General features: G+C 50.1%; 1 protein-coding gene across 1 annotated transcript; it reads right to left on the bottom strand.

Annotated features, from left to right (window-relative positions):
- Window positions 1–967: 967 nt before the first annotated feature.
- HOXB13 (homeobox B13) lies at window positions 968–26,165 on the bottom strand (the record flags this gene model as incomplete). The annotated part of the gene is made up of 5 exons (XM_080359730.1): window positions 968–1,153; window positions 22,324–22,408; window positions 23,124–23,229; window positions 24,778–25,026; window positions 25,547–26,165. The coding sequence occupies 5 exons, from the start codon at window positions 26,163–26,165 to the stop codon at window positions 968–970; spliced, it is 1,245 nt and encodes a 414-aa protein (XP_080215856.1).
- Between the last annotated feature and the right edge of the window lie 1,146 nt (window positions 26,166–27,311).

Here is a 27,311-nt window from a genome sequence, read left to right as displayed (position 1 = left end):
AAACATAAAGCACTGAAGATAAGCATGAAAAACAAACCCGCAAACGCCATTTAATTTCACGATTCGGTTTAAAACAATATTAAGTGAAAAATAAAAAAGAGGGGGAAAAAATAACCCCAAATCTAAGTAGGTTTAATTCTTGGGCTGGAAGAACGTTTTAAGGTAATGGGATATTTTTTCTCCCCTTCTGGCTGTTTCTAAAGTTTTAAAAGACATTTTCAATTCAGACGTCAAAGACAAGTTAGAGCTCTTAGGCAGTAAATGGATGTCTGAGCTATAAGATAACTTCTGCTTGTCAGGGGAATAAGTGCTAAAGTAATTAATAGGCTTGGATGGGAGGGATTTCAAGTGTTTGCGTGAGCATATATCAGTAAATGTATATATGTGTACATATCCATTACACACACTCTTACATAATAGAAGAATCTATTACAGATCATCCAAGAGAATGGATGAGATCTCAAGATCTCATTATGGGTTTCTTTGTGACTTACTTAGATCTTCACAAAGCGGTATTTTTATTAAAATATGGTTATAGCAGCTGGTTTTCACAGTTCCCATTCATCACCATTGGCCTTTGGGAGTATTTGGTGTCTGCTCCTCAGGACTCACGCAGATATTCCCAAGCAGAATACGTTACAAACGGGAGGTGCTTGTCGCATTTATGGGAAAAAGATTAAAAAGTAGCCCTTAAACCCTCCTCCTTCCCTCCCCCTGCACTCGGCTGTGCCTGGATGGGAGTGGGAAACAGCTCGGCGTGGGCTCTTTCTCTCCTTTTTTTCCAGCTATCCATCAAGCCAAAGGACATAACAGCAAAGCACACAAAACCGCGCTGTGATATTTCTTAACCACCCATCGCAAATATATATATACACATATATTTTATGTGAATGCTTGAATCATTCCAGGTTCGCTAATAATTTTTAAAAAGAGGAATAAGTAATAGCTACCGCCCATTCACTGGCCGCTATTTGACCGCTTGGCCCCGAGAGGAGCGGGACAGGAGAACCCGCGGGTCCGCGACCGTGGAGGAGCCGGTGGTGCCGGGGGCGGCGGGGCCAGTGGCCTCGGTACCGGTGGCCTCGGGGCGGCGCTCGCCGGCCGGGCTGGCCCGGGCCCCGCAGCGCCCTCGGCCGCTGCAGCTTTTGTTCCTCTGCCAAGGAGAAAACAAACATTTTGTCTTCTTTATTTCTTGTTTGTTTGTTTGTTTTAATATATATATGTATATATTTAAGTGAAAGGAGGGGAAACAAAGAGAGGAAGGAGCTTTGGAATAAAAAATTAAACATTCTGCCTTAAGGAAAGACGCATTAAAATAAAATAATAAAAATAAATAAATAAAAATATAATAATAATTCAGGATAAATTTTAAAGCACAGACTTCTCAGAAGCCCCGTAGGGCTCTTATGACGCACGCAAAGAGCTTTGCCACACCAGTAATTGCGAGTGGGCACAGGGGGACGAGGCACGTTGGGGTGACCTGGAGGTCCCGACGGCGTCGGGCTAGCACAGGGGGCAGCGGCCCCACCGCCGTGCCCAGGGGTGTAGAGGGGCAGGAGGAGCCCCAGACGAGGGTCACCTGCCCCGACACGAGGGGAAAACCTCCCGTGGGTCACCCAAAGCACGGCCAGACCTGCCAGGGGCAGCTCGGGCTGCCCTTTCCCTCGCTGGGCTCTGGTGGGGAGAAGCGAGACCCCCGGGGGCGGCAGCGCTCCGGCTACTTGTTGCTGCAGGAAAAGAAGTTTTCCTCCGGGACAATGGGGACACGAGTGGGGTGAAACGGGAGCCCCTCGGCCCAGCCTCCCGCCCCCCCCATCGAGTGGATTCCCATCCTCGCCTGTCCCCCCCTCCCGCCTCGAAATCACGGTGCACGGCCGCCCACGCTCTTCCTGCGCCCGCGGAGAGTCGGAGCCGGATTTTATGGACTAAACCCCCAATTAGACGAAGTCATTAGGCCCAAAGAATGACCCACGCGTGTCCCCGCAGCGCCTCTTCCCCTCCACACGCACCTCTCGAGGCATTAGGAGAAAGCAAACTCTGCAAAGCCCCGGGTTTAAAAGCAGAATCCGAGATTAAAAAATAAAGTTCCTTTCGCTGTTCCAATTACTTGGAAAACTCCGATTAATAGGTAAGAAAAGGTGGTGGGAGCTCCTGTGCACCCGCCTCGTTGTAACTCCCCATTTCTTTGCAGGGAGAACTGGAAACCCAGAGTGCGGAGAAGCAAAACAAAAAGATATCTCGGCAGCGAGCAAGCGCCGGGTTTATTTTGGGGTGTCCGGGATGCCGGAGGCGCCCTTGCGGGCTCAGGGCTCAGCCCCAGCCCGGGGTTCGGGACCCACCGAAACAGGGGGACAGGGAGAGCTGATTCGCTTGGAAAACAATTAGTCCCCAGACATGCGGGAAAGTTTTCGAGTTAGTTAAATGAGGGTTCCTTTAATTAGCCGTAGAGGCTTTGGGCGGAGGGGTTGGAGGCTAAGCCTTGAAAAGTACTTTTTACAGGTACAAGAAGAGTCAGAAACACTACATCGGTTGTCATTAAATAAAATAAATCAGTAAAATATTTTGGACGAGTCTATGGTCATTTAAATTGAGCGGTCAAGAGCATTTAACTTCGCCGAATTAAAACTCTCGCTTTGCCAAGAGCCTTATAGGTCCAGTGACTCGTGCGAGAATGTATTTTGCCCCGTATATTCTCATGCCAGCAAAATAGTTCTAAAATCTTCGTTTAAATAATTTTCAGGAGAGTTTTTGTTCAGTAATTCTTTCAGTTGCTGTATTTCGGAGTATTTTGAATTAGACTGAAGTGTTTACAAGAGTTCTCCGTTGGCGGGGAAATGAAAAACATTAAAAAAAAAAACCAAATCGAACAATATTGATAAAATTTCTCTGGTTATGAGCAACAGAAATATATCCAACACCGGGTGGTAAATATTCCATCTGCTCCTATTCCATACATTCGCTCGGAAATTCAATTAAGCCTGGCTGCCTTCGATTATTGACATAAGCCCTCCGTCCCGGCCACTTGAATAGGTTTCTTTTCTGCTTTTTAACATTGTTATTAGAAATCCATAAAGCAGGGGAGGGACAGGAAATTAAATGTAAAGGTACCTCATTATGGCACAAGTGCTTTCCTGCTCTGCATCGGCGCGGACGGACGCGAGTTGATGCAGACGGGGAGAAACACGTGGCGACAAGGAAAGGCCGAGTCCCCTCCGCAAGTGGCCTTGGCAGTCCCGGCGAAGTGACCTTTTAGTTTCAAGTCTAGCAAGCAGCCTTCCTTCCCATCCCATCCGAGAGCCAGCAGAGAGGGGGGAAATAACCAAAAAAAAACAAGAGGGAGAAAGGAAAATCGTGTATATGGTAGAGCCGCGTAAGTAGAAAGCGTGGGTTGGATTCTTTTTGTCAGTATTTTAATCTAAGTATGCGCTGGGACGGGCTGGAATAGGGGGGTTATTCCAGAAGGCTTTCCCAGCCCTGAGCCGAGCGGGATTTCGCTGAGCTGGAGCTGCGACGAGGCCGCTTCTAATCCCGGGTTCATGGCGCAGTTAGAGGGTTCGAACAAACAGACAGAGAAGTAAGTGGTGCTAAAGATGAGGAGTCGGATCAATGATTAAGAAACAAATTGTCAAAACTCCCAGCGGGTGGAGAAGGGGGATACGTGTAACCCAGCTTTGCCTCCCACCTCTGTTTTAAAACAACTTGAGGTTTTTTAGAAGAAGGAACCTGAAATTAAAATGAAAACATAAAGAAAAGGGGAGGTAAGCACGGCTGCTCGCCCGCCCAGAGAGCCGGCTTGCAGTTTTCTACCCAGACGTTTCAGGACGATGAGGAGAAAATATTCTCGAGAAGCTACATGTGGGAAAAGACCAACACGTTCCGAAAAACGCCTCTTTATCCAGTGTCCCGGCAAGGACACTCACTCACCTGGCCGTGCCTTTCCTCTCCCAAACGCTTCCCCTCCCCCTTAAAAATACAAGCGAAATGAATAAATGGCGGCAGCCCGTGTTCTCCGCAGAGGCATCCTTCCACCACTTGTTACAGCCCCGCAAACCTTTCCCAGCTGCGGCTCATTTTATTTTAGCAGTTTGAGGGGTTTTTTTAATCCTAGGGAATCCTTTTGGTTGAACGTTGCTCTGGCCTGAGAGCGAGGGTGCTGTAAATTAATTTTTAACCAAAGGGCCATTGTGTTAGCAAAAGGGAAAAAAAGAAACCAACCAACCCAAACACCTTCCCTCCCCCTGTCTAGACAAAATCACTGTTTTGACGGCAAACTGCAGACTCTCCCCGCTCCTCCCTTATTCCGGCTTGTTTGCCTTCTTCTGCTATAAAGCAGGGGAGAGGAGTTTAATTTTTATTTATTTGCTTTACCCACCTTTGATTTCTCGTGCTGTTTTAGCATCTTTAGACCTGGCTAAAGATGGAGCTTCCTGCCGAAACAAACAAACAAACAAAACCAGAAGATACTTTCTTTATCTTCTCTTGTGCTTCCCCCGGTCCATCAGGCGGCTCCAGTACAGCGGTCACCCCAGGGACAGGCGGTCGCAGCCGGCGGGGACTCGGGAGGCACCGAGAACCGACGCGGTCGGTGGGTGAAGCGGGAGCGGGGGGGTCCCTTCTGCTATGCCGGGGGGTCACAGGGGCTCTGCTGGGCTGCCCGGTGCGGGGGGACCCCAATCAGGTGGGGGGGCAGGACCCGCAGCTCTGGCTGCTGCCCGCTCATTCCCATCCCGAATGAGGTGCGGGGGGTTGCCCCTCTTCCCCCAGCTTTGCGGTGGGGTGGAGGGCAGGGAGGAGAAGAGGCGGCTGGGGGACAGGGTCGCTGCCGGGGGAAGGAGCGGGCTGGGGCTTTGCAAAAAAAGATATTTTGGGGTAAAGGGGGGTGGAGAGGGCTCTGACGATTGACTTATCTCTTAGAAAACGCGTCTGCAGGCGAGCTCACCAATCCGGGCTGGCCGAGGCTGCTGAGACCATCCCCTGGTGTCAGTTTGAATGGGAAACTTCACTGCTTTGCAGTGAGGGGGGATGTATTTTTTAATATAAAGACCTGCAGGCACCGCCGGTTTCCCTTCGCCCCTCCCCGCCCGTTCGGCCCCCAGGCAGTTTGCTCACACCTCCGTTGCCAGCAGCTCCATTTCTGGCATGGGGGTTATTTTGGGAAAGCCCTTTGCGGAGGTGAACCTGTGGCTGTGCCAAGGCGTGAAAGCCCACCCCCAAAAATAAGAAATAGAGAGGAGAAAGAGTGCTGAGGAGCGCTGACGGCCGGCTCGCCCCACTGAGCCCTGCCTTTTCAAGCCGGGCTCTAAGTCTTTGCGTCCTTGTAGTGCATCTTGCACAGCTGCGTGCAGAGGGGGGGGCAAATATTAAATATTATGTATTTAATATTAAATATTATATGCTATATGCGAAAAGACCGTGGCATTTTTAGGGAAGGGAAGATCTCTCGGCTCGGGTTTATTGCTGTAGAGTCGGGATGAGGTGGGTCGGCAAAGGCCGGGCTCGGAGGGCTCCCGAATTTGGGGGTTGCTTGGGGGCATGGCCGACACAGAGAAAAGCCGGGTTGCCCAGGAGGGCGGCTCCCAGCTCGCTTACTCTCCCTTCAGAAAGGGTTTAAACACAGGATGAAATGCCTGGCCACATCGGTCAATTTAATGATCAGCGTGAATTAATTCTAACTCCGTCTTTAAGAAAAATGATGGTTTGTGGCACAATTCTCTGCAGGGCTGTCATTGCAAAGAAGAAAATAATCCAAACCCCAACAGCACCGGAGCGTTTCCGATGGCTGGAGGCAGCGTTTCCAAACCGGTTTGGACTGAGAACACGGAGAAAAGGGGGAATTCGGTGTTTCTGTAGAAGGGAACCTGTTTATCCAATATCTTCTTGTGTAATACACCTTCCCTTCTGGAAATGAACCTGCGGGGACGGGGTGTTGCTGACAACATATTAAGGTTGAAGCCGACAGGCTTTTGCAGTTGTACCTGGTTCTATATTGGTGACACATTCCCAAATGCGGGGAGGACCGGCCGTGACCGCCCCCCCGCTCCATGCACTTGCTCCCTTCTCGTTACCGTCTGCCGGGAGCAGGACTTTTAAAGGAAAACTCCAGGGTGATGTTCCAGGGTGTCTCGGCTAAAGGGAGTGAAGATCGGCTTATTTTGTTGGTCTTTTTAGTTTATTTTTTAGCAAAAATCTTCTGTCGGAAAAGCGTGAAGGCACCACTGGAAATCTGGGAAGAGGACAGGGGATGTAATTAGCCCTTGGAAAGGACCCTCAGCTCTCTAGAGAGGTTTTTTTGTTGAAGTACTTGAAGGATGACAAATGTACCTCCGCAGGGAGAGCGCTCAGGGCGTTATCACCGCCCGGGGAAGCCGCTGAAGGGCCCCGACTAAATATAACACACAGCGTTAAGGCGGGTGGGGATTTTGCTCTTTTTTAATCTCGGCTAAATCGCTCCTCGATTTGATTCCGGCTGGGGACTCCGTCCCCTGCCCACCCTGACGGGCTTCGCTAAATCTACTTCACGTTCGGGTTTTCATGCTGAAGCCCCGCGGCTGCGGCCGTGCGGGGCCTCAGGGCGCTGGGTGCCGAGGGCGGGGGGCACGCAGGGAATTTTGCCACATGATGCAAATCGCATGAAAAACAACCCCAAACCGCTGCCCCTCCCCACCCCCCCCCCCAGATTTGCTGCCGGTAGATGTGAACGTGCATCCCAGTCCCGGTCCACAAGGCACCCCGGCGACAGCCCTTGTACCCCAGTTCTGACAAAACCCTTCCTTGTAAAAGTCACTTTACATCTCCTGAGCCTGAGAACTACCAGGTAACAACTTTTTACGACCCGGCCCCTAGGACACGGTTTAATTTCATTCCTTAACTCAACTCTCCATCCCCTTCTCTCCCGGCTGGTTCCCAACAAGAGACCCCTCCGAGTTTAGCATGAATTTAAACACTCAAACCTTGCAATGGAGCTGATTCACGATCTGGCCTTAAACCGCAGGATTTTTAGACCATCTGGAATTGAACTCTGATTCCAGCGGGGGCATTTTCAGCTGTTTAGAAGTCCTTAGGATCTCACTATCATGGGGGAAGCACCTCTGCCAGCAGCAGCTCCGGTCTCTGCAGGAAGGTGCTGAGGTTGGTTCTTCCTGAGGGTTTCTGGCCCCGGGACATCCCAAGGGTCACTCTGCTCCCATGTTGGCCCAGGCAGAAAATTCCCAACTCAATCCCAGCCTGAAGCAGCTGGAGAAGCTCCTCAGATGTGTTTCTTTGCTCTTCTTGCTTGTTTTCCTTCTGATGACTTGTGTATTTTGGAGTTTGAAGCAGGAGCTGGGTGGGCAGAAAATGAGGTGAAAGGAGGGGGAAGCGGCGCTGGGAAGCTGGGCAGAGGAAAAGACCAAGAGCAAATCCATGGCTTAAGTCCCCTTGAAAGTGGCTGGATGTGAGCCCTCCTCTCCCCTCGGCCCTTGTCCGGGGACCATCGCTTCTTGGGTTTATGGTTCCCCTCTGTGTAGTGTCAGCGTTTCACATCCTTGATGACACAGCCTCCCCTTTTCCAGTCCCTCTGAAGGTTTGGATTCCAAATAGAGTAAAAAACCCACAAAATTCTCCAGCTCAGGGATTGTTCTTAGTGTGGGTCTACATGCTAGTCCACCAGTTATTCTTTAGATTAAGAAATAAAACAAAATGAGAAGGCCCCCAAATCAAGACGTGGGTCACAGAATGAGACTATGGATTCCAGCAGCAGGGCTTGGCGTCTCTCCCCTCGGACAAGTTGTGGCACCATCCTGAAACTATTTAGCTCACATCCATGGGAGATGGGGGCCTTTTAAGGTCTCTTCTCCATACCCCACCCCCAGAGCCACTACCCCTCATATATTATTTTTACTAATGTGGTGGGATTTTTTTTGGCCTTTCTTGAAGGAGGAGGGATTTGTGCAGCCAGATCCGAGGAATTTGGAGAGAGAGAGAGAGAGAGAGAGATCCCCCTGTTGACTAGAGAGATGTTGTTCTTGGGATTAGAGATGTCTGACCTTGAAGGTCGCAGGTCATGGTCTTGAATAAGGAGCCGGAGAGCGAGGCTGGGATTGAAACTTGAGGTGTGTCTGCTGGAGATCACAGGGAAAAGTCTTCCAAACAAAGAGGAATGCCTCGGTCAGGGTGAGAAAAGACAACTTCCCCAAGAATTATGGGCTCCTTCCAGACGGTCACATACCTGCAGACCCCCCAAAGGATGCGCCATGGCTGAGGGAGGAGAGAAAGGAGGGGAGAAAGAAAGGAGGAGCAGGATGGCTGGAGCCAGAAGGCCCTGTTATTTATGACTATTTGCATTCTGGGCAGGCCCAGAGGCCCTGATGCTGGCGGCATTATGGAGAAAGGTGCTGTGAAGAGGATAGAAGGAACATCCCACCGTCAGGGTGGAGATGGCTGCCCAGAAACAACTTTGCAAGAAGAGAAGTCTTCTCTCTGTGAGACCCTGCAGAGCTCTGGGGAGCTGCTCACAGCTCTATGCCTCAGTTTCCCCCTGGGAATACCACCCAGAGGAACAAAGAGCACTTCAAGCCTTGTTTCGAAGCAGTGAGGTTAGAACAGACTACACAAGTCGCCTTTCTCTGCTGGGATTTCCATCCAAATCAGGAAAATGACATAGTGATCCAGAGCCATCAGGCTCGTGCCCATGGATGCTGCAGCGGGAGGTTTGTGTGTCTGTACCTGGGTGTCTGTGCGTGGGCCGTGTCCCTGCCCTGTCCAGGGTGGGTGGGCGGTGTGGGCAGGAATGAAGGACCCAGGAAGGTGTTTGAACATCCAGGACCTTCACCACAAGCACAGCTCACCTCCCTGGAGCCCCAGCATTTGAAGAGACTCAGCTCCAGACACTCTGCTGATGTCAATATGGTCTAAATGACCTCAAGGACAAGAAGTCCTGACTCTATTTCAACATTTGTTGAAGAGAGCGACGAGGACCTCATGGTGTTACCCGTGCACAACATGCCCAGAAAGCTCTGCAGTGACACTCCCCAGGCCAGGTCTTGCTGTGGTGCTTCAGCCCATCCTTGGGGCCCTTTCCTTCCCTTTCCCCCTCCCAGGCCCAGCGGCGGCAAAGGGAAGGGAGAGGGTGAGTGCAGAGCAGCCCCTGCCCCGGGAGCGGCCCCGAGCGACGCTAGAGGGAGCCCCGGGCTCAATTAATTAGCGAGCGAGAATTAACCGAGTGAAAAAAAACCTGCTGGAGCTGGGAGACAGAGTCAGAATTCATTTACCTGGGCTATTACTGGCATTTCAAGCTGCATTTATGCTGATATATATTCAAAAAACACCCTACGTGCGTAGCAGCGAGATGACAGTAATCCAAAATGCAGTGAAGGAAACGACTTTGCACATTCGTGGTCTGATTCAGAGCAGTTTGGGCTCTAATTGATTTAAACGGCTGTCAGACTTGCTTTCCCCTCCGCCTAGGTATTTATTCTTCACTTTGAAGCATTTGAGGGAAAACAGCAGGCATCAATCTGTCTCCAAAACGCCTTTTTCATGCCAGTATTGATTTTTCGAAGTGCCCCTGGAGGAAGAGATGTCAGGGCTGGATATTGAGGAGTCCAGTGCTCCCCAGGCTGGCCCAGCTGAGCTGCTCCTGGGAGGTGCTCAGGCCTGGCCCAGAGCCGGCCCAAGGCGTTGGGACCGCAGCCAAGAGCCCACGGTGACGGTCACCACGGCGCAGTGGATGGGCTGGAGCCATGTGGGGGGTGAGCTCAGGCTGGAGTGTGAGCAACACTGAACCAAAATGGAGCTCAGTAGAAAGAAGGTTATAAAAGCTGCTGTTGGGCTTATTTATTATCATTTTAATCTTATTAACATCCCATTGAGTGGCTCTTTGGAGAATAAAGCACTGATATTGTGTATTTATCTTGATAGAAACAAACCGACCTTAATAAAAATGAATCACTCGATAAAGAAAAAAGGCAAATAAAGTATTTCTGAAGTTTTATATTGTCTTTTTAATTAACTGTAATACTGGTTGAGTATGTAGGAGGGGGAAAACTAGAAAGTAGCAGAGATTATGGAAAGGGTTTACTGTATTCCATGTCTTAGGTGTAAATAATGTTCCTGTTAATTTAAAACCAAGGCTGCCTGTCTTTATGACTTCACTGCACTCACATTAGCTCTATCTTTATACAGTGTCATGGGTGCAAATAGATTGGGTTGAAAACTTCCCCCAGAGCCACTTTAAAGTGACTTATAATCTTTCCCTTTAGTGGTGTTAATTCAACTTGGAAAGGGTGTTTGCAGCACCATTAGGCAGAGAAATGGACCTTCTCTCCTGCTGGTGCCCTTATCCAAATAGCAACGTTACAAAAAAAATCTGTTTCATATCAGGCCAAGTCTCTGGGGCTCCAGAGAGCAGCTGAAGGAAACGTGGGCTTCCTTTTTATGAGACTTAAATACATAAAGGATTTATGCTTTGCATTTCGGTATCACCGTCCCATGGAGGTCTCCAGGCACCTTGGAAACCTCCCGCCTCACGCTGTGCGGGACAAGTGGCAGCAGCTGCTGGAAACAGGACAGAGAAAGAGCTGGGGACACAGCCAGGGGAAGGAAAGAGTCCGGGTAGCCCAGGCTGGCTCCATGGTGGCACAGTGCTGGGGTGGGTTGTGCAGCAGGACTGGGACAGACAGCTGTCATCCTCCATCTCAACCATCCCTCTGTTCTCGGCAGCTCGGTCAGCACCCGATGGTGTGGTTAACCCAAGTCTTGGTGGAGGAAATGTTCTATTACAGGGCAGTCTGGCCCAGGAGAGCCAGGTTGTCCCCACAGGGATTACGACCCAAAAAGGACTGAGAGGTCGTAGGATGCGACTTTTCTCCTGTCCTCCAGGAGAGGGCAACCCCTGGCTGGAGCTGAGCTGGGGAACACTTGTTAACAAGAGATGCTTGGGAGGATTTTCCTCTTTCACTGCTCCTTCCGAGCAAAAGCTCAAATTACTGGGCTGGAGGAAGGCTGTAAAATGGAAAACACAGATGGAGGAGCTCTCAGGGAGTGAGTGTTGGCTTGGGGTAGCCTGTGTTTCCTTGCATGGTGACATTCATTGGTACAAACCAGCCCTAAAAGAAGGAAAAAACAGAGTTAGAATCAAACCAAAGTTTATTCGGATTCCATCAGAAGTTTATGCTGTGTGATCCAATCGTAAACATATCTCACCATTTGTTTTCATTAGGCTTGTGTTTAATTCTTCTTCTTGAATGTTCTTCCTTCTGAAGACCCAGACAGAAGATGCAGGTGTATGTTGGGTAAAACAAGCAGATCTATATGTAGCCTGTCTCCCAATACTTGATTTCCACCATATACACTGGGGGTTTTAATGCAATAGATTCTCACACAGCAGCAAATGTGTTCTTGACCTGTCCTGTGGAGACAGGCGAGTGAGCAAGACCCTGGCTAACATTTATTCCAAGTTGTGTTCTATATAATTGGGTAGCAGATCAAATAGCTCAGTCTCTTCTCTATCTCAGTTTTCCCATCTGCAAAATAACCATCATGAAACTGCAACGTGGATTAAACATAATTTTCTTCAGATGTCCTCTTTCCTGAGAGGGTGGTGAAGATCCAAGCCGGTATTTCAAATATATTTTACTATGCATGTGAGAAATGTTCCATGTGTTGCAGTGGAACTACTTGTGAGCATGTACCTTTGTATTCGGAGGAGCTGGTGGGAGGGGAGGGTGGGGAGAGGAAAGGGGATCAAAATGCTTCTGAGTAAAGAAACCACCCACTCAGGAGCGCTGATTTCCCAACTCTGTGATTTCCCAACTACTTCCAGGGAAAAGGTTTGGAAAACCTAATGTACAAGTATTGGAAGGGAAGGCGGCATCCCACCGGACTGCTTCATCCCAGTGCAGGTGTGTGGTTCCGAGAGAGAATATCTGGAAAACAAATGAACAAAACCCTGTTAAACAGTCCTTGGAGCATCCTGTCTCTTGCTGTTAGATACAGGAAAAAAGAGCAGGAATGAGAGAAAAACACTGGAGCCTGGAGAACTGGAATGTGGAGCTTTTTGGCACAAGCTGAGCAGGAGAAGTTTCCAGAAGAAACAACATGAGTGAGAGGATTATTACGAAAGGCCAGAGTGTCAAATCTGTGCTGAGAGTTAAAAGGAGCCCATAAAATCCACTCGCCAGAAATGGAGCCAGAGCAAGGTCTGGAGTTAACTCCTTAAAGCCTACAAACCAGTGATAACCATCAGAGTGACTTTCTCTCTGTGCAGAGGTGCAGAGTCTGGGCAAAGTCCCGTCATAGCCATCACCCAGAAAGCTATAAAGAGCAAAAAGGCAGATCAAGCAGGTTGATGAGTGTTTTATGCAATGCAATAAATCCAATGTCTAGAGCAGGTCACTAATTTTAACTCCCCTTTCATAGCCATTATGTAATGATTCTTTCAAAAATAAAAGGGAATCATAACAATATAATCCAGTTATATTATGACTATATAATCCACATGCATCTAATTTTACCATCTTTATTAATAAAAATAATTGTACTGCAGTAGCTATGTGAGGCTAAACCCTGCTGGGGACTTGCAGACTGATTGCAAAGAAATTCCAGTGGCTTATATTTTTATCCCTACTCAAACCCTTTGCAAACACTGAACAGTGAATCACTGCAAGTTATGCAGCAATTCCTCCTCTTCTGTATAAATGCAATGAATCCTTGCAGGTATTCGCATACTTACCGAAGTAAAGACTAAAGCTGAATTACAGAGCATTGCCTAAATAATAAGCAAAAATGGGTGCAAGACAGGAGTGTATCCTACGTTTCACTGTCATGGTGGATAGGACATGAAATGATGGGTTTAGAGCATAGTTAAGAAGATTTACATGTTTTCAAAGATTTTGTATTTGCAAGGAGCGGAAAAGGTGGATTTAGAGCCTGAAGGCAGTGGGGGATTCCTGATGCTGGGTGGATACATGTCACAGCGATAACAAGATAAAGTTGTCCGGGACCAAGTGGCAAACTGAGCCCAGGGCTCCAATGCTATGCAGAGGGGACGAGAATCGTTCTTACCACCCTCACCTCCTGCTTCCCCTGCAAAGTGTCTTTATTGGCCTCTGCTCCCGTAAGCCAGGAAGAGCTGATTAGCAGATTACAGACCAGCTCCGACCTATCCCCACTTCCCCTTCTGCTCCTGGCCTTTGCATCCTGCCCCTGCTCCCAGACATGGAGGATGAGACCCCGCTGGAGGGAGCTGCCCTCAAATCCTGCCCTGGCCGCACTGCTCCAGCTCATCCGCACCAATGGGGACAATGAGAGATCATGAAACGGTGACTTGAGAGTTATTAGTAATTCAGTTCTGTTTGGATCACAGACATTCAGAGACAGTTTGGGAGGAAGAAGAAAGCATATGGCCAACTTTTAAATAGTATTTTGGGTGCTCCACTTGAATGGCAGGTGCTCAGCCAGAAGAAACGACTCGAGTTTAACACACACCAGAACAAATATTGTGCCTCCAACTCAGAAAGGCAGAGCTGAAAGGGACAATCAAAGTGAGATGCTTTGAAAAGTCAGAAACAAGTGTAACATGGAAGCAAAGTCAAACTAATGAAAGTCAGAATGAATTTATGAGGCACCTTAATGAAACACATGGACATGCAGAAGATGAATCCATGATGTTTAAGCTTTTAAGTCTGAAGATAGTATGGAACTCACATGATTGGAAAGGTAATAAATTTTGTAGCAAATGGACAAGATCATATTTGCACAGAGAAAACCTTTGCCCAAAGCAAGTGTGTGTGGTTGGTGACAGATTCAATTAGGCGATGTAATGCCAGTTACACAACTGTCTTGTTCAAAGACATGTACTATGTTCTGTCAAAGGTTGCACCCTTCGCTGGTAACATTTATGGATTAAAGCCGAGCAGCTTTGCTCTGCCCGACAGATGGGTCTTGTTCCTTTGATGAGAGAGATCACAAAGAAAATGATAAACAAATCATGTCCGACTCTGTACTCATGGTGACAGAACATAGATAATAAATGTTACTTTTTACTTAATTACCCAGAAAGTGCTCAGACAATACGCAGTCTCAACCCGAGACATGGAAGTGCTGAGCGATGATCAGACGCTGCCACGTTTATGAGTCCTGCAGCAACAACCCTGCCCAGATGTGGGTCTGGAACCCACCACTCAGCCGGGCAGGCCCGGAGTGACCCCCCGGCCCCTGCCTGCGGGAACCGGTCCCCAGGACCCCCTAATGCACACCGTGCTCCCCCCGTCCCGGCAGCACCGCGGAGAGCTCCGCACCCCCCCCGCGGAGGGGGCTGCAGGAAACCCCGCGGTCGATGTACCGACACACCTATAGACACACCTATAGACACACACAGGTATGGGAGCAGCATTCCGGCTGGGCACTGACACCCGCAGCGTTCAGAGCTGACGGCAAAGTTCCCCCTGGCCCACCAAGCGGGGGGGATTCTCCCTTTCCACCAGGTTGGGAGCTGCTTCTTTCCCAAATGAATCCTCTGAAAGGGTCTGGGCTCCCTCTGTGACACGCAGCCAGCGCTACTGCTGGGTATGACCAGCAAGGGCTGTACTGGTGCTGAGTCTTCCCCAGTCCACAACTGGGAAAGGTCCTCCCTGCTCTGCATGGAGCAACGCCAGCGCTCAGAAAGCTCAGTTCTTTGGGCTGGCACTTTGCTTTTCTTCCCTGCATCTCTCTGTTTGTAGTTGTGCATGCAGTCGCTATGCAACAGGACAAAAATACCACCACCTGAAATTACAGGAGTGAAGTAACACCATCAACTTGAATTACAAATTAAAATAGAGCAAATAATAGCCATAAAAATACTTACCTTAAGCGGCATTGAACACAGAGGGACAGAAAGAATAACTTCTTCCCGCGGAGGGGGGCGGAAATCTAGAAGCTAAGTGGTAAAATAAAGGTATCGGGGTGCTGTGATGGGTCTGTGCTTTCTGCAAACTGATTTGTGCTTTCTCAGGTGTGTCTGAGAATATTTTGGAGGAGGGAACACCTGAAAGTGATTTTCTCTTTGCTTTTCCTTTAGAAACTCGGGGCTGCAGGATCCTTCTTATCCTCAGTGGTAACTTTCTATTGTTATTTAACTGTGTGTACCCGATTTGCTTTCCTCTTCTTCAGCCAAGCAGGGAGCAAAGAAGAGTCGTCCCCCCTCCCATCCAGAGAACCCGGTGCGGGTGATTTAACTGACCCTGTAGGAAGTGCAACTGCAAGTAGAGACAAATAACAATTCGTAGTCTAGAAATTCGGTGTCTAGATCTAGAGGGAGTTTTATTGTTGATGCTGGAAGAATAATAGTGGCTGTGGGTGTGAATTAGTGCAACATTTTCTAGAGCGCAAATGGCTAATATGAACACGAATATTTTTACAGAAATATATTAAAGGTTGGAATTTGTATTTTGTGAAAGCCTTACCCCGGCGGGAATGATTTTTAAAGTGCCTCCTTATTATTTGCTATGTGTGCACATTAAAACAATACCGAAAGAAAACGAAAACAACAAAGAGGGAGAGGTTTTCCTAGAGCTGCAGCCGCGACAGGACACGGGACACGGGTCTTGGCGAGCACAGGGGCAGATGGGGCTTTGGGCTGCAGGGGTTTGATATTTGCGTTGTATATTGTAGAGCTGCTGTTGTCCAAAATAATCTAAAATCGGCTTAATTTGCGAGTTTGCACTGTTACAAAAAATTAGGGCCAGTTTTGCGGAGTTTTGTTTGTTTCTTCTTTCCCCTCTGTGTTGGTGACTTTCTTTTCTACATAAAGCAAATTAAATCGGGTAAATTTTGTGCTTATAAACGTCCACAACAGCAGCTCCCCGCGTTGTTTCGGCGGCGGGAGAGGGTTCGGTCGTACAGTCCCGTCTGCTGGGTGACCCCCCAGGCCCTCCAGACCCACCTCGTCCTCCCTCTCCGGGTCCGGATCCCCCGCGGCTGCACCCACAGCCCTTTCTCGGCCGTTTCTGGCCGGGTGAGCCCCTCGGCCGCTTCCCTGAAGTTTGTTCTTTTACTTTTAGCTTCTCCCCGGGTTATTTTACCGCCAAACGGTGGGTGCGGAGCCGGGACGGGCCCCCCCTGCCCGTCGGTGCGGGGATGTGATTTCGCTGTCGGCTATTTGGGCAGGGGGATGCGATCCGGGATTTGTCGGGATTAACCGGGACATCAATCCCGGCCGGGAGTCCCCGCGGGGACCGAGGCTCCCAAGCGACCCGGGCTGTGCTCACGGCGTTTGGGGGCAAGGAGGGGCATTATTTCATTCATTAACAGATCATCCCCCATCCCTTTCCTTCGCTTTTCACGGAAAAGGTCTCCCCGATTTGTCCTTTCCGCGTTTCCTCTGCGCGCCCGCGGAGCCGCGGGGACAGGGGCCGGGGAGTTGGATTCGACTCGTAGGAAACCGAAGCACCGGGATTTACTGTAAAACGTCGCGGCGGCCTTTCCCGGAGGCGACAAAGTCTGAGAATGTCACTTAGCCGGAGTTTGTCGCCCAAAAAACGTGCTCTTGTTCGGGCGGCGATAAATTTCCCCTGCGCACGGAGCAAATTGAACCGCGGCGGGGGGCAGGGGGGGAGCTCGCTGCTGCAGCCCCTTAATTTCTGCAGCTTTATCTGCAGCTTTAGCCCCTCCGACGGTTCCCCCCGCTCATAGTGTTGCCCCAGTGCTCTGAACCCCCAGTTTTGTCAGTCCCTGCACACAGGGGTTCTCTGATGAAGAAGGGATCCTGATTTATATCCATATTTAGATTGAATTATGCTTCCTGAGAGGTAAAAAAAGAGCCAAACACACCCAAGTTCTCCCAGACAGAGCCTGGGAGAGGACACAGGCCTTTGGGGTGTACTTGGGGTGGACTCGGCCCCGCGCATCATCCTGGGGTCGATCATGCAGAGGAGCCTGAGGCCCTTCTGCTCTCAGGTGCATTTCCAGTTCTATTCATACACGTTGCTTCATGCATTTGTGCAACCCCAGGTTTAGTGGAATGTGCCTGAATGATGGTTGAGCACAGATGTAGGAAAAGGTTGCCAAAAGCATTCCAAGAAAGGACATGGAACGGGCAATAAATGGGGCTGCATCAGCAGGAATGGAGGCTACGAGCTCTGGAATCTTGTGCCAGATTTCACATCCTCTGTGGACTGATGGCGATGGGGAACTCTGGGGAGGGACAGGAAACTGGGTGGCTGGTGTCTCACTGCCAGCAGCTCATGAATACGCTCAACATTAGATTTAGCAACAACAACAGTGAGTAGGTGGGAAATCAGAAGTAAAGAAATGAGGGTGGTTCAATGTTTGTGTTGAAAACTACTCTCCTCATTGATTTGCAGTGACAAGGATTTGTCCCAGGGCATGGAAAGCACCACAGAGATGGACTGGGAGAACATCAGTTCCCAGGTGCCAGTGGTCCACAACGCAGCAAAATTCAGACTGAGGGGGTAAAGCAAAATAAACATAAGCACAGGTAAAGTGCTCTGATGCTTTACCACAAGCTCTCCAGACTCAGGGACTGACTGGGCACGGAGAAGGGCTGGTTATGCCTGACTCTCCCTTTCCTCTCTGAACAGGGACTGTGCACGCTGTAGGAATGAGCTTTGTCCTTTTTTCCCTTTGCACTGAGCTGAGTCATTGTGGAGGAGAAGCCCATTTGTTAATGAGAACAAAGTGCCAAGGTTGAGAGCAGAGTCTCTCTGGTTGTGACCTGTTGGGCTCAACTGTGGCAGCAGGACAAGTGTCTGGTCACTCCTGCTTCCCCAGCAGAGCCATGGGCTGTGCAGGGTGCACATCACACCCCCCGCATCGCCTGCCCAGACCGCACACAGACCCAGAACGTGCCATAAAGCTTAAGGTGTGTGATTTTTGTGCAAACATTTATTTAGATGCCGGTCCTTTGGTCTGCTCAGGAGACTCTGTACCCTGGGGCTGGGCAAACACGCTGCTGTGAAGGGCTGGAGATCAGAAAATTGTTTCTTTTGGTTGTGGGAAAATGCACTGAAGCTATTTCAGTGCTAAATATCGCTGCCAAACTTCTTGGAGAGAGAAATAGGAAGAAAATTATTGTTTAGGGCCATCTACATAAGGATCAGTTCTTTTCAGTAAAATAATCTGTGATAGGCTGATGTATTTTAAAAGTAGGAAAATGTCATTATTCAAAAGTATGTTCAAGTAATACAGAGATGTTAAGCACTATTTTATAATCCTGGGGGAGATCGATGGTTGTTGCATAAAGGGTGAGTCTTCAAATGACAGGAAACTCACCCCAACCTGCCATGTAATTCAGCAGAGGAATTTTAACAAGAAGCACCTGCCCGTCTCTTCTAGCTCAGCACTGGCCTTTATGGCTTTACACACACTGTTAAATTTAATCAAGCACATCAGTTTACATATTGTTTCTAATGATTAAACTCTCTATGGCTGGGTTTTTTCGCATATAGGTGAAGTTATTAAGGTGTATTACATTTTTTCTTAAACATATCAACCAGCCGAAGCATGCGGGCTGTTGGCATGCTGTGCATTGAGTCAGGAACTTGTATATTCCCAGCATCCAAGAGTTCACGCAGACTCTTGAGGGATGTCATAAGCCAGAAATGATGAGATGGTAAAGGCATTTGACTTAACAACTGATCCATGCTTTGTGTCTGTGTGACACCGGTAGAAGCATTAGCCCAGCAAATGGTCCCCAGAGGTGGCCCAGATCAACCTCTCGTGCTGCCGCAGAACCAGGATTGCAACGTGTTTGCCAGGATGCATTTCAAATGCAGCAATGAGGAAAGATTTTGCACTAACAAACATTCTCCAGGGTTATAAAATGAGCATCCAAAAATGGGAGGAGGTTAGTGCTGGAGGGAGGAGGGGAAGGAAGGAGGGTCACAGTTTGGAAATCCCTGGCATGAAGAGGAGGTGATGGAGCACACGGTGAGTCCAACAGAGCTGGACTTGCTGCTGATGCCTCTGCACAGCTGGGTCCAGCGTGGCCCAAATATATCAGACTCATTGACCTCCGTGGAGCTGATCCCTCCCTACTTCCCTTTGCTCTGTATTTGTGGATGTCCAAAAATCAGGAGCAAATTCCCCTCCTTCCTTCAAGGCAAAATTTCTTGCCGGATAAAGAGAAGAAGTGGCAAAGCCGTGAATTCCCAATTCTTTCTCAACTGTCTGGCTCAGTCTCACATTCACAGGCCCATGGGGACCATTTCGGGGTGCACATCTGAAAGAACACAAGAGCACATGCTACTTTAGCTATTGCAGGTCACAAACATCTTACCCATCTGAAAGACATTGTCTTAACAGGCCACTGTTTGCACAGGACAGATGGAGAAAAGAGGTGGAGGAGAAAGAATCCCAGTTGCTGTGTGAGGAAAAGCAACAGTTCCATCCCCAGTGGGTCTGCAGCACCAGGTTGGTGTTTCAGTGGTGTCAATGGGAATATTGTGGAGGGACAAATAAGAGAAGCCACAATAAGGTGACATAAAATAATGGTTCATGCTGTAGAAAGGTTCAGCTTCATTCCTTGCAAACGTGCATGAAACAATAGTCCCTGTCTCCTCCTTCAGTGCAAACACAGACGTGTCTCTGCTTCCACCCCTCCCAGTTCCAATCTGCTCCATTTCAGTACGTTTTGGTGCATTCCAATGAGAAGCAGACAGGGAGCCCATGTGCTTTGTTTCCATTTTCTGTGACTTAGCGTTGCTGTAAGCTCCACGTCTGCTCCCTTTGGGCTCGGTATGTACCTGACATTTCCACATCTCCTTCCCTTTCACGCTTGACATTCTTGCCAGGATCTGGTTTCTGGTTTGCACACCAAGGCTCGACCCCTGATGGTTTCATGGATCTGCAGGGGTGTGTTGGGCTTGGAGGTGAATTTGAGTGAATCAGATCCCTTTGACATTCTGACAAATGGTCCCTGGAAGGTGACCCAGGTACGATCTGTATTTCTTCTGGCCACCACACCCACCAAGTGTCCTGTCCCTCAGTGCCCCAATTCCCCTCACCAGCCCCGTTCCTGTGCAGTGTTGAGGAATTAATGGCATCAAAAAGCAACAGATACCTTAATTCGATTGCTTTTGTTGCTTTATGCAACGGAAGATAATCACCACCGGGATTTTCTTTCCCTTCTCTGTGCAAAAATCCCCATAGTCTCCTAATAATTGACATAGTGATTTCCATGTATTTTTCTTAATTAAGCAATACCCTTCCTGTGGCTGTACAGGGAGGCTTTATTATTTGCAATAATAATAATAATAATAATAATAATAATAATAATAATACAAGTGGCTGTATCCTCAGGGGAAAAAATATGAAAAGAAATAAAAAAGAAAAATTTATTTCAGCCTTTGGTGTTTAGGAAAATAATAATTAAAAAAAGCCTACAGGTGCTGTAAAAAATATATTGGACAGCAAATTATTGAAGGGGACAGGAGACGCTTGCAAGGCAAGTCCAGGTGCAACCAGGGCTTTTATCTTTCCGGGTAAAATTGTGTTTTGAAGTGATTTTCCCTCCTCCCGTAGCCCGTTCCCGGGTCCGCAGCCGCTCCGGTGCAGCCTCAGCCGGAGCAAACGTTCGAGGAACCCAACAAATCCGGGTTTCCCCCCCGATTCTCCGCCGGGCTCTGGTTTCTCCTCCTGCCCGGCCGAGAGCAGGATGAATCACCTCTTTCCTGCACTTTCTTGCACGCAAATTGATGCCGAAGGGGGTGATGGAGGCTGAAAGATGCGGTGAAATGCAAACGGGCAGCGTAGGGTTTCTGGTTGCCCTTAAATAAAAGAAAAGAAATAATAATAAAAGTGTTTAGCTCTCAGAATAAAGAAAATGCGGTGCTTGAAAGGAGGAGAAAAGAGCCCCTTTTTCTCCGTCTTTTGGTTGCACAAGGAAATCGCACGGGGATCTATAATGCGGATATTTCACAGTTTACAGTGGGCATTAACATTCAGCACACGGTTCTCTGCAGTAGGAATGAAATGGTTTTGAGTGCAAACGAAGAAAAACCCATTAGAAAACCATGACTGTATTAAATTTCAGCTCGGAAAATTGAAATATTTCTCACTTGGACGCTTAATTCTGCAGATCAGAGCGAAAACCCCAACGAACGGAGCGCTTTAGTTGCTGTTGGGGGAATATTTCATCCCAGTGGCACTTCCAGAACGGCGGGAGACCCATCGTTGGCGAGTCCGCTTGCAAACAATAAACCTGCTTAATCTTTTTTACACTTTTAAAATCTTTCTAAAAAAACAATTAAGTCATCTAGCAGAGAAAGATAACATCGATTCTGGTGGAAAATTAATTAAATTTGCCTTTTACGGAGTGCAAGACTATAATATATCGAAAAGTCGTTGCCCTGTCAGTGCTTTAGAGTAACGAATTTAATTTTAGATGTATTGGATGTAACTACAATGACAAGTTTTCCTGGTTTGTTTGCGGGTCTAAAATCACACAGTGATGTGCGGCAGCGCACACACTAAGAGATCACATCGTCTTAGCATTTGCGAAAATAATAATAATATTATTAATAATTTTAAAAATAAATAGAGGGAGTGAGGTAGAGCTGTCTTTTATTTTTTTAATTGTATTTTGGGACTCGGATTGGAAAACAAATGGAGTGAGGACGTAGAACAATGTACCTTTGATTCAGCTGAAGGAGAAGCGGAGCAAGACAGAGCAGTCTGAGGTCCCTGTTAATGACATCCCGTCAAGATGCTTGTAAGACCCAAGAATGTTTACAACGTGGGCTCAAGTTCAATGACAAAATCCTTTGAAGGGGGAAGGGGAAGGAGAAAAAAAACAGCCCAGACACTTTGTGCGGTGGGCATGAACTTGAACAAAAGAAAGGAGTCAAAGGCTGGGGAGAAGGCGGGGGGGCGAAGGAGAGGTGTCCCCACTGCGCCTCTCATGCCTTTCTCATGCTCGGAGGTGGAACTCGGGTACAATTTTCATATCAAACTCGTATCAGAGCCCCCTCAGCCCCCGGGATATCCCGGGGCTTCTCCGCCCCGCGTTTTGCGCTGCGCTGCCCCAGGTTTCAGCCTGTTCTGTCCCACGTTTTGTGCTGCTCTGCCTCAAGTTTTCCGAGTTTCAAGTTCAACGGCAAAGGGAGGGGGCGGGAGCCTTCACCTGGGCCGCCCCCCCGACAGCGGCTCCTTCCCGGCGGTTTACGAGGATGTCGGGTCTCTCTGGCCCTTTGCTGGGGCCGCCGTGTCAAGGTTTTACAGCTCTGCCCGGGACTCTCCTCCTCCCCTTCCCAGCTGCTTTTTCCGCCTCGGATTCGGGATGGAGCTAAGGGAATGGGGGCGGGGAGGGGGGGTGTCACGTCTCCCAGTTTCAACCCAGTTTCCTACTGGGTCGGGGATCTTAACTGGGCTGGAGGTATCTGAGGGCTTCCAGTTGTTCCAGTGTCCGTTTGAGGACATCAGGGAAAGATCCCTATATGGGGGGGGGGGAACAAAAAATTATCGGAAAAAGAAACATCTCACTAAAGGGATTAACCCTTAACGTGCCATAGTTTTAAGAGAAGCATCCCTGTCCAAACCCGTAAACAGACCAGGTTTGTTTTGAAGTCACGCTCAAATATGAGCCATTTTCTAACATTTATTTGATTGGATTATTTGCTTTTATTGTTGGGTAGAGACACTTCTGCCCTGAGGCCTCCTCGGATACATCGAAATCAGGGCGAGAAGAGTCCTTATTGGTAACACAAGGGGAAAGAAAAGCGGGTGTTTTTTCATCCATCTACCCCTTCAGTAAAACCAGACAAACATCCCAAGCCGCTTTCTAGCCGGGATTGTTCCCCCGGGCCAAAAGCTAAGGAAATAAACCCGAATCGGTTCAAAGACTGCTAACTGAGAGCAGGATCCGGATTGGGAAGAGCAAAGCGTAACCGATCCCTGTAGGGCAGCGATTTCCGCCGCGCTCCAGCGCTATAGGCGAGCACAGGCACCCATGGGCGGGTGTTACGGGGGGCCGGTGGAGCCCACGGCCCTCGCTGGGTGCGCACACGCGGCTCCGCGCGTCCGCGCTGCCCCTTTTCCTCCTTTTTTGGCTTTTTTCCGTGGGCCGGAGCAGCCGCCGGGAGGGGCGGGGCCTCCGAGGAGGGGCGGGGTTTAGCGCGGCTGCCCCGCCCCGTCCCCGCTGACGTCACCTCTCGGAACGCTCAGCCAAAGTACCATTGGCTGTTCCCGTCCGGTGGGTTCTGACGCCACGCGTGACGTCACGGGAGGAGTGCCGCCCGGCCGGGCGGGGAGAGACTGCGCCCCGGGGGCGAAAATATCGGGGGAAAACGGGTAAAAATGGGGGGAAACGGGGAGAAAATCCCAGGGAGAGTGCGCCCGACTCCGCTCCGCTCCTCGCCCGGAACCTGCTGGAAGCCAGAGCCCACCCAAGCCTAAAGTAGTTGATAAATATGCTACTAAACAACAGCAAAATCACTATTTTAAATGGTCATAATTTAGGCCACGCTGCGGTATACTATTTCGAATTTATGCAAGAAAGACAAGGCAGAAAAAAGGGCATATTTTTGGTTGTGGTGGTAACGGTGTTTTGGAGCTTAATCGCCCTTTCAGAGGCTTTTTGGGGTTTATAGGCAGGTTTAAACACGAGCCGACACGCCGCTACCTTCAACCAGAGAAATATTAAACAAAGAAATTGTGTACGTGGAGTTTGCCCTTCCCCGAAGCTGTAAATAACCCGAAAAGAACAGAGAAAAACTCATGTTCGTGTATATTTAATTTCACCCTATTTATTCTGTTGAAAAGGATGACGACGTTTCTTAATTTTTAACCAAGATCATTTAGTATTATATGGGGATTACCTCAGCACATGCTATGAAACGTATCACTAGAATTAGTAGAAGGAAAATGTGTGTACAAATACACGTATATTGGCACAAACGAAAGCGTGTATGGAATTATACGAATTGCATTTACCTGTATCAAAATATAGGCGTGAACATACATATAAGTATGTGTATAAGGACGCATACAAACACGTGTATATACACCTTTATCTGAGTATATATTTATATCCACACATCCAGTACTATATTGCATACGTCTGGGTAGCTGGTTATATATAAACATACAAACACAAATATCGGATAGGTATAATAATGCGTATTGCTAGATATATGCATGTGCATACGTATAGGTATATTTTATATATAACCGCGCAAAACCGTAGTACGTGCCTTCAGAAATGTGTGCCTCGGTACATATGTGGCACACGCATATACTGTACATTTATGCAAACAATTCACGTGTGTTTCTATGTAACACACCTGCACTATATTTATTCTCCCTTAGACATGCATTTTGATACTTCTGCCTGTAATTAAGGGGATTTCGTACTGGTTTTCGTATCCAAAGATCCGACTCCGTGTGATCCCCACAACCCCGGGCAGCCCCGTTCCCGCTGGACGCAGCGAGCCGGGAGTTGCGGATTTGGCTTCATTAATGTAATTAAACATTCCCCCCCCCCCCCTCCGTTTTTTTTTTTTGTTTTAAAAAGCGGTCTGAGAACGCTGTTCCATCCGAAAAGGTGGGAGACGGGGAGAGCACGACCTGGCGACGGGAGCGAACTGTACAGGGTCCTGTGCGTGCAAAGCGGGCGGGGATGGGGCATATTCCCAACTCGCCCTCCTCTTGGGGGGATCTCACCCGGGAGTAGCGGGAGCAATACCCAGTGGTGCCCCCGCCGCCCCCTCTCCCGCCGTTGACGGTACCGGAGCCCGCACCCCGGGGGGAACAGGCGGGGAGCCGTTCGGGGCTGGAGGTGGCCGTGTCCTCACGGGGTGTTACTGCTGCTGCTGCTTTTGATTTTGGCGACGACTTTTTTCTCTTTCACCCGCCTGTTCTGGAACCAGATGGTGATTTGCCGCTCCGTGAGGTTGGTGGCGGCGGAGATCTTTCTCCTCTTGTCGCGAGTGATGAACTTGCTGCTGGCGTACTCCTTCTCCAGCTCCTTCAGCTGCCCCTTGCTGTACGGGACCCGCTTCTTGCGGCCCCGGCGGAAGGAGCAGCCGTCGGGGGGCAACTGTCCGGCGGAGTCTGGGCGAGGGGAGAGACGGGGCTGAGCGGGGAGACCCCCGCACCCTGCACCCACCTCCCGTCACCTTGCCCTGCAAGCAACACCCTCCTGCCCTGCCACCCCAATTCTTCCCTCCATCCTCCCTGACAGCGAAGATATTCGAAGATATTTAAGTTATATATTCTCGCTATTGATGTTTGAAGCTTATTTTTCTTCTTTTTTTTTTTTTTTTGTTTGGTTTGATTTGGTTTGGTTGTTTTTTTTTTGGTGGAGAAATCCAGGTATCGGCAAAACACCGACGTGGGGAGACCCACGCTAATACCCACGTACTCGCTTCGCGTTTTCAGCGTCGTCGTTGCGCGACCGGCCCGAGTTCAGTCCCACCGGCGTGGCCAATTTGGGCCAGCTCGCAAACAAGTGTTACTGCCCAGAGCAGCTCCCCAGAAGGTTGTTTTAAGCCTTGGTCCCACTCTCCCCCCCCCGCACGATGGACCCCCACACCCCACGTCCCCTCTCCCAGCCCTAACGCAGGGACTTTACCTGTAAAGGCGGATTTCAGGAGGTAGCCGGCCTGGCCCTGCTCTTTGGGGCAGTACATCTGGCTGCTCCAGCCGCTGCCCAGAGCCCACGGCTGATGGTAACCGTCCACGGGCAGCAGCGTCTCATGCCGGGCCTCCCCCGGGCCCCCCAAGCCCGGTACCACCGACACGTCCAGGTAACCGGCCACGGGCTGGTACGGGGCCCCGTAGCCCGGGTAGAACGCGAACTCGGCGGGGCGGCTCTGGAAGTCCTCGCTGCCCGCGGAGGGGTCCAGGTACTTCTCTGTGGGGAAGGGGCCCTGGGCCGGGCCGGCTTTCAGGGCGCTGCGGGCGACGCGGCAGGAGTAGTAACCGCTGCCGAAGTAGCCGTAGGGCAGCGGGGCGGAGGCGGCGGGACCCGGCGGGGCGGCCGAGGGTGGCGGGGCGGCGGGACACGGCTTGGGCGGCTCGGCCGGGCCCTCCGGCGGGTAGCCGGGGTTCATCCCGGGGGGAGGCGAAGGACCGCCGAGGGCCGGGGGGGGAGGCGGCAGCAGCCCCCCCCTGCCCTGGCCGCCTGCGAAGCCGCCGGCTGCCAGGAGCCCCTCGAGGCCCGGGGGGCCGCGGGGCTCCGGGGGCTGCATGGGGGGCGGCGCGGGGGCCGGGGCATGGGGAGAGCCTGCTCGGCAGCACCCGGGCACTGCCCGAGGGGGGTCCCCGGATCTTTTTAAAAGGCTGCGAGCTGCCGAGAGCGGCCTTTCCCCGCCGGGCTGCCCTGACGCAACGGCCGGGCACTGCCTCATTGGCTGCCGCTCGGGGGGAAAAGGACGGAGAAGGAGGGAAAAAAACCCAGCCCCACACACAAAAAAATCTCCAGCCTCAATAAACTCCGACTGCAGAAATTGCGAAAATACTTTTATTGCAATGGGAGGAGGAGGGGACCCCCCCCGCACGTGACAGGCGGGTACACGGGAGGCGCCTTTTGCGCTGCATCTTGCCAACAAAAAAAGTGGCAGAGGTGGGGGAAGGAATGATGAGGAAGAAGGAAGGGAGGGGAAGAGGAGGGAGGGTCATGAGCGGCGCGGAGGAAAAGTCCCCGTGGAAAAATACGGGCTCAGATTAAAACCATCCTTTTTTTTTTTTTCCTTTGGTGTGTGTGGCCCCTGCGTCCCACGCAGGTCTGGGGGTTCTGCCCTGGGAAAAGCCCCGTCCAGCCCGAGGAGACCCAGAGATCCCTTCGGCCCAGCGGAGTGACAGCGGGAAGCTGTGGGGCAGCCGTGGGGCAGCCACGACCTCCCCAGCCCCGGCCTCTCCCTCTGCCCCGCTTGGGGGTTTATCCCCTGCACATAGTCCTGGACCCCCATTTCCAACTGCAAAAGCCGAAACCTGTGTCCCTGGGGAGAGGGACAGGGCACGGACCTAAAAGCAAGGAGAGAGGGAAAAGGGTGTCTGCAGTACTCTGAAAAAATAACTGCAAAGGTGCGGGTGGAAATCAATCTGCTTTCACACGCTATTGTCACGCACAGCTCTGGCGGCCAAAAACCATCCCAAAGGGAAAGAGCTTGGAAAGAGGAGGGGGAAAACGATACAGAGAGCCCCTCTGGAGTCCGGGGGCAGCAGGTAGGTGGAGAGCCAGGTAGAGCAGGGAAAGACAGACGGACGTGGCGATGAAGGAGTACATGGGCCTGGAACACTGGGGTAAATACACTGAGGCCCATGCCCATGTGTGTGCTGACAAATTACTCAGGTACGTACGTTTATAATCATCTGTACACGTGGTACAAACACAT

This window comes from Nesoenas mayeri (assembly GCF_963082525.1).
Source record: "Nesoenas mayeri genome assembly, chromosome: 26".
Lineage (NCBI taxonomy): Eukaryota > Metazoa > Chordata > Aves > Columbiformes > Columbidae > Nesoenas > Nesoenas mayeri.
The sequence above is the reverse complement of the archived record's forward strand: the minus strand, read 5'-3'. Positions and strand labels throughout refer to the sequence as shown.